This window comes from Myotis brandtii, unplaced genomic scaffold (genome assembly GCF_000412655.1).
Source record: "Myotis brandtii unplaced genomic scaffold, ASM41265v1 scaffold123, whole genome shotgun sequence".
NCBI lineage: Eukaryota > Metazoa > Chordata > Mammalia > Chiroptera > Vespertilionidae > Myotis > Myotis brandtii.
Window position 1 is genome coordinate 18,823,401 of NW_005354291.1, and position 20,737 is coordinate 18,844,137.

Consider the following 20,737-nt stretch of genomic DNA (forward strand, 5'->3'; position numbering starts at 1 on the left):
ATGGCCTGCTCACCCCCAACTGGCCCCCCCCACCGGCCTGATCACCCACAACTGCCATCCCCTCTTGGCCTCTTACCACCTCTACCTCGGCCCTGCCACCACAGCTTTGTCCAGAAGAACGTCCGGAAGGTCTCCTGGAAGGTCTCCCAGTCTAATTAGCATATTTCTTTTTATGAGTATAGATAGAGGCCTGGTACATGGGTGGGGGCTGGCTGGTTTGCCCTGAAGGGTGTCCTGGTTCAGGGTAGGGGTTCCCTTGGGGAGTGGGGCGGCCTGGGCAAGGAGCCTGTGGTGGTTTGTAGGCTGGCCACGCCACCATTGGGGTGGGGGTCCCCACTGGGGACGTTGCCAGCCTGGGTGAGGGGTTGGGGCAGTTTGCAGGCCACCCATGCCCCCATGGGGTGAGGGTCCCCACTGGGAGGGTGTGGCCAGCCTGGGTAAGGGGCTGAGGGCCTTTTTCAGGCTGGCCATGCCCCCCAGCAGGGACCCTCACTTGATGGTGGCGTGGCCAGCCTGGGTGAGGGGCTGAGGGCTGTTTGCAGGCCCCTCTGTCGGCAGTTGGCCAGGTGACCCAAGCCTCCCTCAGCTCAGGCCGGCTCCGTGGCGCCCGCCCACAGGCCCCTCCTTTGGTGGCTGGTCCAGGAGGGAAGCTTGGCTTCCTCCGTCTCCGGGGGCAACCCAAGCCTCCCGCTGCTCCAGCTGGCTCTGTGGCACCATCTTTGTTCCACTAATTTGCATATTTCCTCCTGATTGGCTGTGGGACATGCGGAGGTAGGTCAATTTATATATTTGTCTATTATTAGAGTAGATAACTTGATTATTTCTATGAACATCCTAACTCTCAAAAATGTGAGATAAGCCCTAGCAGGTTTGGCTAAGTGGATTGAGCATCAGCCTGCAAACTGAAGGGTCTTGGGTTCAATTCTGGTCAAGGTCACATGCCAGGTTGCAGGCTTGATCCCCAGTGGGGGGCACGCAAGAGGCAGGTGATCAATGATTCTCTCTCATCATTGATGTTTCTATCTCTCTCTCCCTCTTCCTCCCTGAAATAAAAAAAAAAAAGTGAGACAAGCAAAATTATATATAAGATAAACAAGTCCTGGGGATATAATGTATCAAAATAAATAAGTAAAACTGTTGGGATATTCCCTCTTAAAAGTAACTATAAGATGCCAGTAATAAACATAATGGCATTTTTTCTGAAGTATTTCTGAAGTAGGTAATATTACTGCTGCATTGATGTTCTGGTATTTGCTCGTCTGTGTGTGGTGTGCCGGGTAGGCTTGCTAATGCTTGCGGGTCTGGCTGCTGGCTGGCTGTCCCTACACTCCCCAGGCTGCTCCCAGCACTGGGAATTCTTGCTATTCATTTTGCAATTCCTATGACACTGTGGTTTGGTCACCAAAGACTTAAGCTGCCTCCTGGTTTTTGTAGACAGCTGCCCTTTTTCTGATAACAGAGCGTCTACCTTCTGATGTCAGAGCCCCAGACACCTCCAGACAGTCCGTTTTATTTCCCTGGCTTAGGCTAGAAGCTAGCAGAGTGCCAGGATGCCAAGGATGCAAACACACCTTGTATAGGAAAGGCAGTGGCTGAAGTTCTGAGTTCTACTGATGGTCCTTTTTGTGATAGTCACACCACTCCTGAAACACCATTTCAAGCTCCCCCTCTCTCACTTTGGTCAAGGAATTGAGCAGTTATTTTTAGCAGCAGCAGCAGCAGCATATTATTGCATCATTATAATTTAGATTTTATATTTATTTTATTTTATTTCATGACTATATATTTTTTTGTTTTGTTAAAAGGGACTTTCAGAATGATCATTATATGTGAGATCACCTCATTATTTTGAGTATGTTAGAATCTTTATAACAACTTCCAAACTTTAGGATATGTGAAGTGTTTGCTTATTTTTCATGTCTGTGTAGAAGGTCTTCCGACAGAAGATATAAAGCATATCCTGGAGAAGGTATTATCAGAATGGAAGACTGTATCTCAGCATTTGGAAGATCTGGCAAGAAAGATTCAGCTCCAGGAAGATACAAACACTTACTTTAAGCAACTCGACGAGCTTGACAAGACCATAAAGACAAAGGAGGAGTGGCTAGAACATGCCCCCTCTTCGGCATCCCCCCAGCAGGCCTTGCGGAGTGTGAAGGTAGAGAGACACCATGCGGATGTGAAAGAATTCTGTGCCCAGTCCTGTATTGAAGGGAATGCTCCTTGTATCATGACCGTTAGGTTAATTCTGCTCTGATCAACTTTCTGTGAGGACGTCCATCCTCTGGTGAGTTGTGTGACCTGGTTTTCTTGTCCACAGCGGGAACTGACGAGTCTCCTTGGCCTCCACCCCAGAATTGAAACGGTGCGTGCCAGCTGCGCAGCCCTGAAGTCGAGGCCTTCTGCCCCCGATTTTGTCCAGCAGAGCTTTGAACGCCTCCTGGGCCGCTACCAATCTGTGCAGCAGGATTTAGAGGATCGTCAGCAACAGCTAGAGAATGGTAAACGTGCTGTCTCCTGCATCACCTCCCTGTTCGCTCTAATTTAAAAATTCCTCCCAATATTTGGACCTTTAGCACGTTGGCTTGTTTTGTAGGACATGCACTCTGTTTTCCTCTGTGCCTGCTACTGTTCAGGTCAGAAAGCACATTCAGACTATTTCCTGGATTCACAATTGTTTGTGAAAATACAAACAGCTTTCACCTGCTCTAAAATCATGTGGTAATAGGGTATCATGATTTTAAGGCTTTTATTAAAGGGTGCTGTTCCTCCCTTTCCTTTAAGGAGGCCAGTCAATATCATTACTAAGGGCTAAAAAGAATGGTAAGTTTACTTCAGTTTGCTCAAGCTGGTTCAAGTTTTAGCAGTACCATCTTCTCTTTTAAAAGAAATCATGTTCCTGTTTTGAAGTCTGAACATTTTAAAAGAGTTTTTACTTTTAGAATAAACCTGGTTTTGGCAAGTTAGCTGTTAAAAGTTTTGAGAGCGGATTCCTCATGTTATATTTTTTTCTCCTTAGTTGTTGTTTAAGCCAGGAATTGTGTTGTATTAGGTAATGTTATGGGCAGTGCATGTTAAAAAGCTGCACATTTAACCATACCCTTACCTGCAGCAATTGTAGATTGTGTATTGGTGAGCAAATGTGTCACATGCCTTTCCTTCTGGAAAGGCATTTAGACACCATACTCTTTGTTCATAGAACTCAGTTAACCTGGAATGTCAAATGTTTGACACTACACCTCTTTTTATATTTACTGTTACAAAACATGCTTTCATTTTTGACAAGGATCCATAGGCAATTGAAATGTTTAATTACTTAAAAATTCAATTTATTTTTATTTTTTTGGGTTTTTCATTGTGGCAAAATACATGTAACATTAATTTGACCACTTTAACCATTTTTAAGGGTGGAGTTCAGTAGTGTTAAATATACTCACATTGTTTTGCAACCAATCCCCAGAGCTCATTTCATCTTGTAAAACTGAAACTATACCCATTCAACAAAGAGTTCTCCATTTCCCCCTCCCTCTAGCCCTTGGCAACCACCATTCTACTTTCAGTTTCAATGTATTTGACTACCCTAGCTTCCTCATATAAGTGGAATCGAGTAGTCTTTGTTTTCTTGTGACTGGCTTATGTTGCTTAGTGTAAGATTCTCTAAGTTCATCTATGCCGTAGCATGTGTCAGAATTCCTTTCCTTTTTAAGGCTGAGTAATATTCCATTGTGTGTATGCACTACCTTTTGTTTATCCATTCATTTGTCCATGGGCATCTGGGTGTTTCCACCTTTTGCCTGTTCTGAATAATGCTGCTAGTTTCACTTTTGCTGCTAGCTGGTTTCATCACTTTGTGCTTCCAATAAGTTTACTCCTTTCCACACAAGCGTTGCTTACCTGTGGTTTTTACATTTGCGGGTGCAGTAGACTTCATTCCAGTTGTCGTTTGCAGTCATTGTTTCTCAGGGTGCCTGCAGCAGCCTGGTGTGGTGTCCCATGTAGTGTCCGCCACTCTGCGATGGCGGTCTGTCTGCACACTTGCGCTAAGAGGAAGACTGGCTGAAGGGATCTTTGTTTTCTTTTGTTCTTTGCATAGCTACTGGGGAAAAAGAGATGGTATGAGACAGAGAAGCATTGTAGTACCATCTTCAGAGAGACATTTCATCATGACACAATGAAGAAAAATGATAGTGGGTTAGTTAATATTTCAAACATCAACATCCGTAGGAATGATGTCACTATCTGACTCTCAGAGATGCCAGTGAATGATTTCAGCAGCTAACAGAGACCCTTTTAAATTTCAATTACAGCGTTTAACTTTTTTTGTACTAGAATTCCCTTAGTATATACAGATTAATGTTATATACAGTAATATTAGGCTTCTAGCATTGTTCTCTCAAACTAAGTATTTTTAAATAAACAGAAATGAGCCAACCTGGACATGCGTATTTGGAAACGTTGAGAACTCTGAAAGATATGCTAAATGATTTAGAAAGCAAGGCCCAGACATCGTTGGATGTCTTGAATGAACCTGCCAAGGTGGAGAAGGCCCTGCAGGAAAAAAAGGTAATATATATATTTTAGGTCTTAGAAATCTAGAGTCACTTCTAATATGTCACATATTTTAGAGCCAACCTGGACATGTGTATTTGGAAACGTTGAGAACTCTGAAAGATATGCTAAATGATTTAGAAAGCAAGGCCCAGACATCGTTGGATGTCTTGAATGAACCTGCCAAGGTGGAGAAGGCCCTGCAGGAAAAAAAGGTAATATATATATTTTAGGTCTTAGAAATCTAGAGTCACTTCTAATATGTCACATATTTTGAACTATATTTTTCAGCTATTTGAAAAGCATTAGTCACTTTTGGTCATAATTGGCCAAAAATTTCTTACAATTGGAAGCTACTATAATGTAGCACCTTAGCTAAAAGAAAAGATAGTCATATTAAATATTTTAATAGAATGAAACCATATTTTTCTTCTATTGTAATTAACTTAAAATTCTCAACCTATTTATAATCTACTAAAATATATTTAACAAAATGAATAATATCAATTAAATTGAGGTGTTGTACTTTTTCCATGCTGAGGAAAAATGCTTCTCTGATCATTTAGGATACATGGCTCTGAACCATTTCATCAGATAAAGCAGGCCACTGAGTGAGCCCCACAGCTGGGCCCTCACTGGGTGTGTTATTACAGAGGTTTTTAGTGTAGAGAATGCACTACACTACACTACACTACATGTACACTCACCCACATACAACTCATGAAGGGAAAGCTTTAACTTTTCTGATTGTGCTTATTTTTTTGATGATTTTTTCACAATCTTTGAAAAATATATTTTTATTGATTTTAGAGAGAAAGAGAGAGGGGGAGAGAGAGAGAAACATCAATGATGAGAGAGAATCATCAACTACCTGCCTCCTGCATGCCCCCTACTGGGGATCGAACCAGTAACCAGGCATGTGTCCTGACTGGGAATCAAACTGTGACCTCCTGGTTCATAGGTCAGTGCTCCACCACTGAGCCATGCTGGCTGGGCCACAGTTTTTTTTTTTATTCAATGCTTTTTAAAAGGTGACTTTTAACTGTTTATAGCTCATATTATTACATCTATACAGGTAAATCATTGTGCATATTGTTAATCTTTTAAAATTTTCTTCCAGGCTCTTGATGAAATCCTTGAGAATAAAAAACCTACATTATTTAAACTTGCAGAAGAAACAAAGGCTTTGGAGAAAAACGTTTCTCCAGATGTAGGAAAAATGTATAATCAAGAATTCAACGATGTTCAAGGAAAGTGGAACAAAGTGAAGGTCAAGGTTTCCAAAGATCTGCATTTGCTTGAAGAAATGATCCCCAAACTGAGAGCTTTTGAGGTAAATCTAGAGGCCATTAGGGGTTTATGTTTATTCCAGGGTAAAATAGTAGTTATCATGTAAGACTCAAATATCTATTATTTGAATATCTTGCATTCTTTCTACTGCCACATTTATTATGTACTTAAGTTGGGATTTATAACTTGCCTACCAAAGCTGTATGTTTACCGTGCTGGAGAGCACAAAGATAAGAGAAAATTACTTAAAAATGGTCAAAATCAAGTTTCAGTGATGAGGAGCTCGCATGATATACAGACTGGTGACTAGATTGCAGGGGTACCTCAGAGTGGTCGAAGTTGCCCGGGTAGCAGCAGATACCTGAGTCTTTGAGGCTGGTCTTCTTTTTTAAGGTTTTAGATATTTGGAGTTGAAAAATATGAACTAGGTCCTCAACAGACTGTGTCAGATTGGAAAAGCAGGTAATTTGAGGTGCACGAAAATTCAGAAATGGGATCCTTTGCTACGTATGAAAATGTCTACAGAGGAAGAAGCAATGATAAAATCCCAGAGGAAAGGATAAATGTGAGGACATAAGGAGAAAATGGTAAAAGTCAATGTCAGAATATTAAACACTTGCTTGTGAGGAAGATGGAGAAGTAGAGTTTCCAAACTGCCTGGTTTTGCAATAGGAAATATCTGGATGAAGAGTGATCCCATCATACTCACCCCCCATAGGCTCTATGTCCTCCTGAGCCTCCTTACCTGGGTCTTTTGTGTATGTTTTTTTGCATGTAAGTATCCCAAAATGTACTTCTAGAACAGAACCTGGCTCAGAGAAGGCACTCCATAAATATTTCCAATGCCTGAAATGAGATTAGTACTAGGGGGTTTAGCTATGGAACTACATATCCCAAGAGAACATATGTAAGAGATTATGTATATTTATATATTTGGATTTAGATCCCAAGAGAATTTGTGTTAAAGGTGTTGTTAAAAAAGTGAGAAGATTAAAAATGAAGAAAATAATTATTGAGAATGATGGCTTAAAAATTAAAATCAGAGGACATGTAGTAGAAGAGGGTGGGGAAGGCTGTACAGATGAGTGTGAAAGGATCCAGAATGATGAGACGACAGTGGTGACCATTGAACTTGGAGGGAAGCTCTTTGGCCCAAGAACCAATGGACAGGTCCAGTGCATGATGAGGAAGAGAGTAAAGATGGCAAGGGTTTTGTGTGTGTGTGTGTGTGTGTGTGTGGTGGTGGTGGAAGAGGAGGAGGAGGAGGAGGAGGAAGGAAGTGGTTTTCTCTAAGTGTAAGTTGTAGTTCTATATTGAGATATCATTAGAACAAACCTGTAGTTGCCAATTGGTATGCTGCAAGAATTCTTAAAACATGCAGTACCTGACCAGTCAGGGGCACTGACTTCTTTTCCCTTAGATTGTCAAGTAAAAAAAAAAGACAATAACCAACACAGCAATAGCTGTCCAGTGTGAACAAATCAAAATTACACCTATTTTTTTTGTCAGGTTGGCAAAAAATATATTTTTTGGTGTTCCACCAAAGTTTAGTAATTAATTTATGTGTTCCATGAGATGAAAAAGGTTAAAATGGCTGAATTAAATCATTCATTTTGAAGAAGAGTATGTTATGTGTAGCTTGGTATTTTTGACTCACTTAACATTGTGAGTGGATCCACTTCCCCTCGTCTGTCTTCAGTTATAATTCTTTCCAGCTTTAAAAACCAGAGTTACCTTTATTCACAATTCTAAAATTTTGGGTGGTATCCAAGCATTGGATTATCAGTGGTTCTTAGGCCAGGGGTGATTTTGCCCCCTAGACATTTGTTATTGCTTCCAGACAGTTTGTTTGCTGCAACATGGGGGAAGGGAGGGTGCTATTGGCTCTAGTGGCAGGGACCCGGGCTGCAGGTGAACATCCTACAGTGCACAGGACAGTAGTGCCAAGGGTGAGCAATGCTGGATTAAATCTTTCCCATCTTTTCAAAAGATCATTGCTTTGTTTTCAAATTTTAATCTGAGATGTAGTTCAGGAAATTCATAGGTGAAGACTAACCCAAAGGTTAATCTCCTTTTGACTCTTAAAAGTGTATTATAGGGAGAGGGAAGTTCGGGGTGATGTGGGGGGTGGTGAGTAGCAAGAGATTAACCAAAGAATTTATATGCATATGTGCATACGCCATGGACACAGACAATAGTGTGGTGAAGGCCTGGGGGGGGGGGCAGAGTGGGGTGGAGAGGGTCAAAGGGAAAAAAGGGGGACATATGTAATATATTCAATAAAGATAAAATAAAAAAAAAACCCTGCATTATAGGGTTAGCTAGCTGTGTGCCAACATTTTAATGTGGAATTTAAAGATAATACATGTTCTTCAAAACACAGAAGAGAGTCCTGTGGTTATAGTAATCCAGCTTTAGGCTTTAGTGTGTGGTTACTAATGTAGCAAATTTAGGCACTTCAAGTGACCAGTTGGAGTGCATGCCAAATTTATTTCCACGGAAAATATCCCACATCAAACACATGCCTCTTGGTAATTAGATTTTTTATTTTCACAGTAGCAGATTTGTAATGTCCAGTTATTTTTAGCTTACTTTTTTGTCCTAACTACAAGATTGTTGACAGTGTCTGTATTACCTAATTATACAACTTTCTTATTGAAATATACATTTTTAAATTCTAAAGAACACTTATAGTCCTTTATTTGCTTTGAATGAATTGGTTGTTACTTAACTACTTAGGGAATTCACTTAGGGAAACTTTTAATTTCCACCCCCCCCAAAGATAATTACAATAAATATTCATTTTGAGGTTAGCCTTCATTTCCCCCTTTTAATGACCTGATTTATAATATTTTAGGCATTTTAGTTCTATTTGTCTTTAAGCAGTGAAGCACAGTAGTTTTTTATTCAGTTCCAATTTATGATAAGGTTTCCTAGGAATGCAGTAGATGACTTGTTTATTATGAAAATGCATTTTAAGTTATATAAGTAATCCATGAATAACGCTCATTGAAGAAACTGAATAACAGAGAAGTATTTAGAGTTAGCACTTAGAGTTCCCTTTCTGGCCCAATACCATTTCCTTTCCTGGAGGCAGCTAACATTAGCAGTGATTTTTGAAGGAGGTTAACATATTCAAAGTAAAAAAGGAAAGTTCATGAATATTACTAATTCGAATCGTTCTTTTTCCACATTCATTGAAACAACTGATATTGAATTTCATGAGGGCCATTGAAAAAGATAGTACTCAAATGCAGGAGCTTGGAGTTTGAATTTTCGTTACTCAAAATAATAATGCCTTTCATTGAAATGCCTTTTGTTGAAATGTTGACAGCATTCTCATAGCTATTGCTTACTTTTTTCCTACCATCCTACAATACCCATAAAGAGTTCATATTATTTGTTTATGTGCAAATTTTAGTTTTTTGTGTTTTTGTCGGCAAATAGTGTTTTCCTATGTGCCTACATTTCCTTTGTCTACATGGCTGGTTCCTTTTGCACAGATTGAGAATGGGCCTGCACACTCTCAGTCAGCCATTTTCAACCTTTTTCATCTCATGGCATGCAAACTAATGACTAAAATTCTGTGGCACACCAAACAGTATTTTCTATTTTTGGCTGATCTGACCAAAAAAAGTATAATTTGGGTTCATTCACACTGGATGGCTATTGTTGTGTGTGCTGTTGTCATTTCTTAATTTGACAATCTAAGGGAAAAGAGGTCAGTTTCCCGTACTTAATAGCCAGGTAGTGCTCCTTTTAAACATTCTTGTGGCATACCGGTTGAAAATTGCTGTTCTAAGGGATAGTGTTATGCTCAAATACATTCTTAAATTTTTCTTTTTCATCTATTCTGTGCCAAAGTAGTGACCTCAATTCCTGTAATTAAGAGTTAAAATGTTAATTGGTGCATTTAAAATTACCTCATGGAAAGTCCTCCCACTCCTACTAGGCAGCAAAACATTTAAAAAATCCACAAAAAAGGTAATTTGTTATTACATATTTTACTGACAAGATTTCCTTATGAGTGATGGCAATTAAATGTTATAGAATTCTGAGGCTGCTTATCCCCACCCAGCCATAGTACATTTGATTCAGGGGCTGAAAGATGCTTCTTGTTGTTTCCATTCTGCTTTTCAAGATCTCCTGCATTGTGGTGTAACTGTGGGACCATGAAACCATCCTCAAGGCCCACACAAAACTCTGCCTTAATTCCCCACCACTCCTGCCTCTTTGGACCCCACCGCCAGCCCCTTCCAGCTGTGTGCAGACTCTCAAGTCACCTCCTGCCCTGACAGTCTCATCACCCTTAAAATCTGACTGCTGCTTCCAGTCTCTTTCCTCTTGAATTCTTGTTCACACTGGGGCCCGAGTTACACTTCTGGGAAGGATCTGGTTGTCTTTCCAGGGTAATACAAAGTGTTTTCCCAAATGTCTTGTCGAGCCTGCCTGTTCCTTTCCCTCAAACGCTGCCTGCATTCTCCTCTGTGAGCTGAGCTGGGTCAGGAGACAATGTGGTGGTTTTAAAGACCACCCTGGACAATTGCCTTTCCCTGGAAATGTCCCTCACTTCCTGGGAATTTCCATCCTCCTCAGCTCATACTCATCCTTTAAGAGTAAGCTGCTTCTACAAGCAATCTTGAGTCTTGCTTACCACAGCACCCACAGCGGTCTTCCCTTCTCCATGATTCTCTGTTGTTTACACCTTCAGACTACACCTCACACCATCTCAGGCCAGCCTTTATTACAGCCTTTATTACAGCCTTTATTATGGCTAGACCTGCTGGTCTGTCCTCCCCCAAGGCATGCCTTTTTTTGAGGATAGATAGCAACCTTGTCTGGCCTCCAGCAAGGAAGCAGGTGTGAATGTAACTACTTTGAAGGCACCGTCAGACATCTTAGCCATTGTTCCTCTCTAGTGAGGTTGGATCTATAAAACCTAAATGCCTGGTTGCCCTAAATGGCAGGACACCTGTGCAGTCACACAATTTCCTCAATGGCTGAACAGTCACAGGCACACAGTGAACAGACTGCATGCTGTGCTCTGACCCAGAGGGTGGAGGGGGCGTGTGGCGCTCTGAGACATGCAGAAGCAGGCTCTGACATTACTTTGGGAAGCATTTTAGGGTAAAAACACAATGCTAACTACTTCCTCAGAGTAATGTGCAGTATGGCTGATTTAACTCTTTCGAGATAATATATAATTGAAAGAATTATTTCAGAAGGTTTCCCCCCCTCATTTTGAATACATTTTACTTCATTTTACTGATGCATGCTAAACCTTAGATTTAGGAACTTTGTTAGTTTCAGATAAGAAATGTAGCAATGTCATTGCTAGTCTTCCCCACGAAATGAGGTCACGACACTTGTGTTGTAGAGGTTAATGAATATTATAAAACCAAATAAAATAGAAGCCTTCTTACCTTAAATTACTGTTTTAATTCTGGTTTCACAGATTTTTTTTTTGGCTGATGTCTTGGCTTTGAAATTGACTGCTTAAAAGCTGTGGAAATTACAAAAGATGGGGGAGGAGCAAAAGAAAATGCCAAGAATTTAGCTGTAAACAAAATCTCAGGGAGGTGGTTGTGTACCTTGGAATCTCACTGTCTTCCATCCAGAGTTGCCAAGCTTCAGAGTTCCTCCGCCCTTGGCTCAGGGGCTGGGCTGGGAGAGGCTGTGACAGGGTAAAGGGATTGTTTAGTGACCTCACATTCCTTTCCCGTGACCTACAGCAGGTGTTACCCATCCACATGCTTACAGATCCATGCTTTTGAGTAGTAATGGTCAATGTAGAATTTTGGCCCTCCTAACTAGAATATTTGATGCTTTTCTTTTCAAAACTACCATATTAATCATTTTATATCTGAGAATTTGTGAGTATAAATAGGAGTGGGAAATGGCTGCTCTAGATAGTACTTACAGTTTACATGTCTTATTATAGAATTAAAAAAAATTCAGTTACTGTTTACATTCCATATTCTGTATTAGATTCAGCTGTACAGTGGAGTGGTTAGACAATCATATACTTTACACAGTAGTCCCCCTGATTTTTCAAGTGCCCACCTGGCACCATACATAGTTATTACAATATTATTTGACTATATTCTCTATGTTGTAATTTGCATCCCTGGGACTATTCTGTGATTACAAATTTGTATTTCTTTATCCCTTCACCTCTTTCATCTGCCAGCCCCCTCCCCTCTGTCAACCATCAGTCTATTATCTGTACCTATGAGTCTGGTTCTATTTTGTTTGTTTCTTTATTTTTTTTCTTTAGATTCCATATATAAGTGAAATTATAGGTATTTGTCTTTCTCTGTCTGACTTATTTTACAGAGCATAATACCCATTCTGTCACAAAAGGTAAGATTTCATTGTATTTTTTTTATGACCGAGTAGTATTCCATTATGCATATGCACCACAACTTTTTATCTGACTTATTTCACAGAGCATAATACCCATGCTGTCACAAAAGGTAAGATTTCATTGTATTTTTTTTTATGACTGAGTAGTATTCCATTATGCATATGCACCACAACTTTTTTATCCACTGATCTATTGATGGGCACTTTGGGTTGCTTCCACATCTTGCCTATTGTAAATAATGCAGTTTACAGGTTTTTTTTTGCATGTGAAATAATGACAGACATTTATTTAAGAAATATACTAAGTTTTTAAATGACTGAGGTCCCCCAAAGAAGATAGAACATTAGAAATTGCCTAATCTAATATACAGTATATTCATATATTCATTGATTCAATGAATATGTTCGTATTCTGCAAGTGGATGGAGGTGGAGAAAACATTAAATGCTCCTGGTACATTAGAAGCAGGGCAGTGATTTTTAACTGGACAAAGAAACTCTGCATGTGAGCGCTTTCACTGTTTCTGTCACCTCTTTGCTGAATGATTGAGAGCTCACAGTGTATCAGGGCAGTGATTTTTAACTGGACAGAGAAACTCTGCATGTGAGCACTTTCACTGTTTCTGTCACCTCTTTGCTGAATGATTGAAAGATGAGCTGACTTTGGTATTTTTAAACAATATTTTTATTGACTTTTAGAGAGAGAAGGAGGGTGAGGGAGAGAGAAAGAGAAACATTGATGTGAGAGTAGAACATCTATGATCGGCTGCCTCCTGCTCAACCCCACCTGGGATGAAGCCTGCGATCCAGCCATGTGCCCTGGCGCAGAACCGAACTAGCAACCTTTCTGTGAACAGGATGATGCCCACCCAACTGAGCCAAACCTGCCAGGGCTTGATATTTTTTAAATCACAGGGAATGTTATTACAAGTGAAGTGAGACAATGTTTTTCTTCCAAGGAAAGAGGAGCCTCGGGAGGGCGGAGCAGAGCTCCCTCTCTGGTGTTAGCAGTGGTCTTAGTGACCCTCCCCCTGGTGTGGCTGGCAGGGGCAGTTATGTGATGCTGCTCCAGGTATTTTTAAAGCCGGGCCTTTCCTCATTTATTTGGCTTCCTTCCGCTGAGCTGGATTCAGTCAGGAAATATCATAAGTAGCAGTTCTTCAAACTGTTATTTTTAAACAGTTACTTTTCAACAGTTATATGACAGAACAAGCATTACTGTTGGCAGTAATTTAAAAAAACATTAAACACCCTTAAGCAAACATGTACTCACCCTTGCTTATTTCTGTGGAGTCTCCAATGGGAATAAACACCAGAGTTTGGAAGTGGTAACTCTTATGGGGCTAATCTTGGTCCTAAAGCACTTAGTTTTGTAGATCTTAGTAATAATAGCTACCTTTTACTGCATCCCGGCTCTGAACCTTTGCAAACATTATCTGTTTTTCAGGAATTTTTCAGGCAAGGTATTTGTTATTTTTCCTATAGGCTTCTGCAGCTCAAAGAAGAGAAATTAGAAAGTTGCTAAGCTTGGCGTTCAGACCGTAGTCTTCCTCTTCCTGGGTGCACGCTGTCTCCTAGGACTCAGCATGGTCGAGGGCCATGTGGGGCTCTTGGTTGTGAAAACAGCTTTTCAGATGCCTATCTGTGGTCAGTTGGTCTGCATGGCTGGTGTCTGTTGCTTTCCTCTTTCTTTTTCCTCGTAGTGAAGTGTATGCAAGGACGGGTGTGTGTGAATTGGGTGTCTCCACATGGTCTGTGTGTGAGAGAGAGGGAGGAAGGGTGGGGGTTGATGCCATAAAAGTTCCCTCATGCCAGCAACAGGGATCGTGCAGGCCACTTGCTCCAGTCAAGGCTGACTGTGACTAAAACTTCCTTGCAGCATAAAGCTTCCATGCAAATGTCAAAAAGCCTTGGCCCAGGAGACGGTCAGTTTCCTTATTCAAAACTAGATTTATTGAATTGTCAGTTATATGGCAGTAATGCTCTTGCTAATCTTAAAACGTTCGAAATGGAGATTGACAGTGCAAGAAGTGGCAGCAACTTAAATGGGCAGGTCGAATTCTTTATGATCTCTATAGGAGTTTCATACTTTTCTCTCTTCTTGTTTTTTAGGGTTTTTTTTTTTGTATTGATTTCAGAGAGAAAGGGAAAGGGAGAGAGAGATAGAAACATCAATAATGAGAGAGAATCATTGATCGGCTGCTTCCTGCAGGCCCCACACTGGGGATCGAGCCCACAACCCTGGGCACATGTCCTGACTGGGATTCCAACCCTGACCTCCTGGTTCATAGGTTGACACTCAACCACTGAGCCACGCTGGCTAGACTCTCTCTTCTTGTACTTTTGTCTCCTTGCACACCCCACCCCCACTTGTCCTGACCATGTCTTCCTAAGCAGTCTTCTGTGGTAAGATCCTCAAATGCTGGAGCCAATACAAAGAAGAGATAAATCACCAAAGCAAGTAATAGCAAAGAGTAAGAGTAGCACGGGCCTACGGAACAGGATCAGGCCGGCGAAAGGACAGACGGGAAGGGAGCTGTGGAAAGTGCGCGGTGGGATAAAAGGGCTTTCAAAGCTGTGTATGGAAAAGGGAGGAGGTGGTTGTGCAGGGTGGTATAATATTAATAGAGACAGAAAGGCCTCAGTATATTAGCACGTGTTGCTTTCCATCTTCATCAGAGAATGGCCCTGCAAACTGGAAAGTGTGGAATAGTCATTACTGAGAGTGCATTAGAGCCTGAATTCTGAGTTAGATGGAAAAACTACACAGATCCTTCAGATGCCTAAATCTACATCCCAAGTCACCTGGGATTTTTACCCATGATCGCAAGGTCACATCATGTATTTTGTAAGAAATTACCAGAAAGATGGAGATGGATGAAAGTCCTAATTAAAGGGGAACATTTTTTAGAAGTTAAAGACCTGAAGTAAGATTGATGTTGGTTCTTGGCTGTAGATAAATGACCAACCAGAGGTCTTATATGTGCTTAGCAAAGACTGTGTGGTTGCCAAGAATCAGCATGGACACCACTCATAAGCCTTGCCTAGGCTCATTTCCTTTAAGGACTGATTTTCTTTTAAACTTATTTTTTTTGGAGGAGGGATATTAGATTATTTGAATCACAGATTCATAGAGTCACATTTCATGTTTCCTCATTTAGTTCAAATAATGCTACAAACCATCATTTTTGGCAAGCCTAGATTTTAGTAAAGTATTTGAGAAAATCTCTTAGAGTAACCTTATGAGAGGGAGATGGAAAGTTATTTGGATGCTAGTATTAGGTTGACTCCTATATTTTGAAAAGTAAGCTGAAAATTTGTTGAATAATGAATGACATGGTGTCCTCACAGGGGAATGCTCAGGTAGGCACTGCCATTGTCTTTATTTTTTACCTGAGAAAACCCAACTACTCCCAAAAAAAACAAAAGAAAAAGAGTACTTCACTTTCAGATTTGTAAGTAAGAGAGAGCTGGGAGGGTTAGCTGATATGAAAGTAGAGAGGCTAGCCTGGCCGGTGTGGCTCAGTGGTTGAGCTTCAACTTATGAACCTATGAATCATGCAGGAGGCAGCCAATCAATGATTCTCTTTTATCATTGGTGTTTCTATCTCTCTCTACCTCTCCTTTCCTCTCTGAAATCAATAAAAATATTTTTTAAAAAATAAAGTAGGGAGACTAAAAATTCAAACCTGTGAGTGAGTTAACAAGGCAAAGTTTGTAAACATCAACTCCTAATTGTAAGCCATACAAGATAGGGGAAATGTAATTTTGTAGAAGTTATGGGAATTTTGGAGTTTCAGTTAACCATACTCTTGTGAATAATATATCTATAAACAATCAAATAAAAGATAAAAGAAACAAAACAACCCTAGTGTAGGAAAAATAAAACTTAAAGAATTTTCAGTGGCATTTCATGAATGTAATTATCTGCAGGTGAAATACCAGTTAGCTTCCTTTGTTGTCATTTAACCCCACATTATAAGAATACTCAGTTCTGTGTGGCATACATACTGTAAGGACATTAAAAAGTTGATGTAGTTTCCAGAACGTGTTGATCAGAGTGGGGAGGGCAATACTTGGATATCATGTCCTAGAGCCATCATGGAAGGAATTGGGAATATTTAACCAATGGAAGACTAAGGGGAGGCATGGTGGTTGCCTTCAAATCTGAAGGTATTTTTTGAACAGGATAGAAAATTTATATTTATTCCATGGGTTGGACGAGAAGCAAAGAACCAACGAAGGTGCAAGGAAACAAAGTGAGCTTACTACAAAGGAAATTGAGAAGTCAGACTGACCGATGGTGTTATGGGAGGCCTTGGAAGGAAATGACCATTACTTTTCTCCAGTTGTAGAGATCAAGTTGGACCTACTGACTTGCATTCTTTCAGGGCCACTCCCAATGTTGCTGCCTCTGAAGTCTCTTTCCCTCTGCAGAACATTTCCTTTCTTAATTGTTTTAGACCTCCCAGCACCATACACAGCATCGGGCTATTGTGGGTATTAGTACGCTGTGGATGAAAACGTGGAGCTGGGCAGCGGACAGTCCTGGGCTCTCAGATAACAGTGTCCAGCAGAACTAAGAACAACCTGTTTCATTCCCTCCACTATGTTCTTTATTTATTTCTGCTCTGAGTAGCTAACTGTAGAAGAAAACTTGTTCTAAATTGTGTAAGGACAAAAGATATTTCGCTGTTTATACCGAGAAAAGCATTTTTTTCCTGTAATTTGAACTTTTAATCATAGATACTGCTGACATTGAGGCAAAATAGCTTGGTTCACTGGGGAGTGTTTTGAAACTTTTAGAATGATCAGGAAACTGTCAAATCATGGGGAATCGAGTTATTTATGAAGAAAAATCATTATTTTTAAAATTGGAGTATTAAAAAAAGAAATAAGTAAATGAAAATGATGCTATCAAAGTTTTAAACAAATGTCTGTTTTCCAGTAGCAATAGATTTTGAGATGCAGTAGATTGGATGTCACTGAGTAATATCCCCCTTTGTTATTGTGTTCCATTAGGCTGATTCGAAAGTCATTGAGAAGTGGATGGAGGGTGCGAAAGACTTCTTAATGGAAGAGCAGGCTGTCCAGGGAGATGCTGAAGGGCTACAAAGGCAGCTTGACCAATGCTCGGTGAGCCCTGCTGACCTAGGGGACCTGCTGTTATAAATAACATGTTCTTCTTTTCCTTTATTATCTGTGGCTATTATTAACATTGTTAGAATATGATATGACAGTACACTGAGATAAAACATCTTTCATTATAAAGCTTTCTTTGCTTTAGAGTTAATAAAAAGTGACTGATTATTTATATTTTATTTTTGACCATGGTTATAGAAATTTGGATAGAGAGAACAAGAGCTGCCGTTTTATGCCACGATGACAATCTTAGTGTCATAATTACCAATTGCATATCGCTCTTATTGTGCCACATGGTGAAGCATTAAGAAAAACATACTTAATAGTTGAAATTTCCCAGTAATACTGCATACAGTTTATATTTGGTGAAATCATTAGGCTTCTCTAAATTAATTAAAAGTGTTATTTCCTGCTGAGAGTCAAGTATTTCCAATCTAATTTGGCAGATGTCTATATGAAGAACCCAGGTGAGATTAATTTCTTAAGGCACAATATTTCTGAAGCAGTTAAACTTTTGCGTGTCAAACATTCGTTCTTACAATATTTGCAGGGATAAAGCAAACTATAATTATGGCATACACCTCTATGGAAATGAACTCAACAAGGTCTTAATTTATGTGTTCAGGCTTTTGTTAACGAAATAGATACAGTGGAATCATCGCTGAAAGACATGAAGGAAGTAGAGACACACCTTCGAAGCTGTCCAGTTGCTGGAATCAAAACCTGGGTGCAGACCAAACTAGTTGACTACCAAACCCAACTGGAGAAATGTAGCAGGGAGGTAAGTTTTTCAGCTTTACTGTCTGTGTTTTTCAAGAGGTAGATTCCATTGATAACATTGACTGTTATAGCCCATGCAGTCTGAAAACCAGAGAGCATACTAATTGTCCAGTTTGGCTCCTCAGTGGGAATGAGCTTGCTGTGCTTAGTAAAGAACAAGAAAGACACTGCAGCTGGGATTGAGTGAGCAGGGGAGGTAGTGGGCTGGAGAGCGGTGAGATGTGAGGTGGGGAGTTGGGCTGTTTATGGCCTTGGAGACAAAGGTGGTTGTGCTTAGTAAAGAACAAGAAAGACACTGCATCTGGGATTGAGTGAGCAGGGGAGGTAGTGGCCTGGAGAGCGGTGAGATGTGAGGTGGGAAGGGAGTTGGGCTGTTTATGGCCTTGGAGACAAAGGTGGGGGATTCTGTTTCAAGGATAACACCACACAGACGGCAACTTGTAGAGTTTTGAACAGGGAAGTGACATGTGATAGATCTTTTAAGATCACTCTGGATTCATCTGGAAAGGCAAGAGCTCATTGCAGCCTTAAGAGAGAATGGCTCCTGGACTGGGGAGATGGTGGTGGAGGCCATGAGAAATGGTAGGTGTGAACTGTGGTTTGTAAGTAGAGATGAGAGTCTAGTAATGGCCTGGAAGTGTGATATAAGAAAAAGTGAGCAGTCAAGGACAGGCTAGGAATTTTGCAAAAACATTCACTTTGTGTGAATTGTGGTGCCATTTACTGAAACGGTGGAGACTCAAGGAGCAGAAGCTTTTGTTGGAGCAGGTGACATGATGATTTCCATCTGGAAGAGTTCAAGTCGAGATCCTTATTAGACATGCAGGTGGAGTTCTTTAGCACTTACCTCTGGAAAGAGGAAGGGGCAGAGGCCAAGGATGCTGAGAAGGGAAGGTTGGCCAGAGGAGAAACGCCAGGAGAGTGTGAGGTCCCGGAGGCAGGTGGAAAAAGCACCCCACAGAGCCTGGTGCTGGACTTGACAAATGGAGGCTTTTAAAGACCCTGAGAAAGTGACTCTGTTGAAGTGGTTTGGAAACAGTGACATTGCAGAATGTTGAGGAGAGAATGGGAAGTGAGAAACGGGGACAGCATGTATAACTAGCTTTGAGACATTTTTCTATTAAAGAGAGCAGAGAAGTGGGGTGGGTGAGGTGCATAGGCATCCAAAGAGATGTTTTTGTAATTTTTAAAAGTAAGAGATACTATAGGATGTTTGCATGCCGAAAAGAAGGACCTCGCCTAGAAGGAGAAAATAATGATGCAGAAGAGATTGAGGGAACATAATTTCTGAAGTGAAGTCTGTGATTATGTGTGAGAGGGAATGGGATTTACTCTCTAAACGAAAGAATTGCTGATGCAGAGTTTCTCCATGGTAATGGGAGGGAAGGTGACTCTTCTGATTGCTTCTCTTTTGTTAGTGAAACAGCAGTGGCATGAGGAAAGGGTTAAAAATGAGAGGAGAAAATGTGAAATACAGGAATATTTCACAGACAGTCCTGTGGATAGTATATCTCTTAATATAATGTTTTTTGGTTAATGTTTATATAAAAAATTTATATTGCATCCTTGAGTATTTTTTTTTATGGTTTCCCCTCAAGTTTAATTTGCATATGTTCAAACTGAAAGAAAAGTTGAAATAATGGTACAGGGAGCAGCCTCATAACGGTTTCTGAATTTGCCCGTTTTTAATGTTTTACCATGTTTGCTTTCTCATTTTCTCCCCTGCTCTCTTACATGCATACATACATACATACATACATGTATATTTCTTTCATTTTTGGTTAAAGATGTACTTTTGACAAGGATTTGGAACTATCATAACACTTCACCCCTCAATGAGGACACTATTACACAAAACTGCCACACCATGACCATACTTAGAAAAGTATTTCATAATATCTTACTAACAAAAGCCTAGGTGGGCCTCACACTGCCACGCCATCACAAGATGGCTGCGTGCAGGTGGGCGGGGCGGGGCTTGAGGCTGGTGCACGAGGGCGCTGGTGGGCAGTTGACCGGGAGGTGCATCAGGGAGGCCCGCAGGGCGCGGGCCGCGGGGCAGGACTCTGGGAGTCACTCCACGAGGCTGTGGGACTCGGGATTTGGGGGAGTCCCGCAGCCCGCGGGCTAAACCTCAGGGCAGAGGGCACCGCCCCCGCTCCCCGCCCCCGGGGAAATGAGATTCAGCTCCGGACGGGGATAAACCTGGGGTGGCGGGAGCTGCCCGCCCTCCACGTCCACCCCCGCCTTGACCTGGGGTATGAACAGGACAGAAAACCTCCCTGGTCACTGCCTGGGCCGCTCCCCTGAGCTTGTCCCCACGCAGGAGCAGTGACTTCATTTCCTGACAAGAGCAGTGACCTCACTTCCTGACCGTGGAGCCCAGCAGAACGTGGAACCGTAGCCAGGCAACCCCGTTCTAAACAGTCCCTACCCCGCTCCTTGGATGGAGGTATTGCCCCGCAGGCATGTTGTGCTGTATGCCAAAGGCCCGCGGCCGCTGCTGCCGCTGGCGCCGCCTTTGGCCCTTTTCTCGGGGGAACCCGCAGGTAACCCAGGGAGGCCCAGGGCGGCTTTCTTAGAGCCAGGCCACCACGCTCACCCCCCTGGCC

At 41.3% G+C, this 20,737-nt stretch overlaps 1 protein-coding gene across 1 annotated transcript in view; it reads left to right on the top strand.

Annotated features, from left to right (window-relative positions):
• Positions 1 to 20,737, top strand: part of UTRN (utrophin) — a 233,802-nt gene that overhangs the window by 137,907 nt on the left and 75,158 nt on the right. The window contains exons 24-29 of the mRNA XM_014533928.1: positions 1,929 to 2,158; positions 2,321 to 2,501; positions 4,421 to 4,563; positions 5,669 to 5,881; positions 17,226 to 17,339; positions 17,971 to 18,126. Coding sequence (XP_014389414.1) covers positions 1,929 to 2,158; positions 2,321 to 2,501; positions 4,421 to 4,563; positions 5,669 to 5,881; positions 17,226 to 17,339; positions 17,971 to 18,126 — 1,037 coding nt within the window. The remainder of the gene's footprint in view (positions 1 to 1,928; positions 2,159 to 2,320; positions 2,502 to 4,420; positions 4,564 to 5,668; positions 5,882 to 17,225; positions 17,340 to 17,970; positions 18,127 to 20,737) is intronic.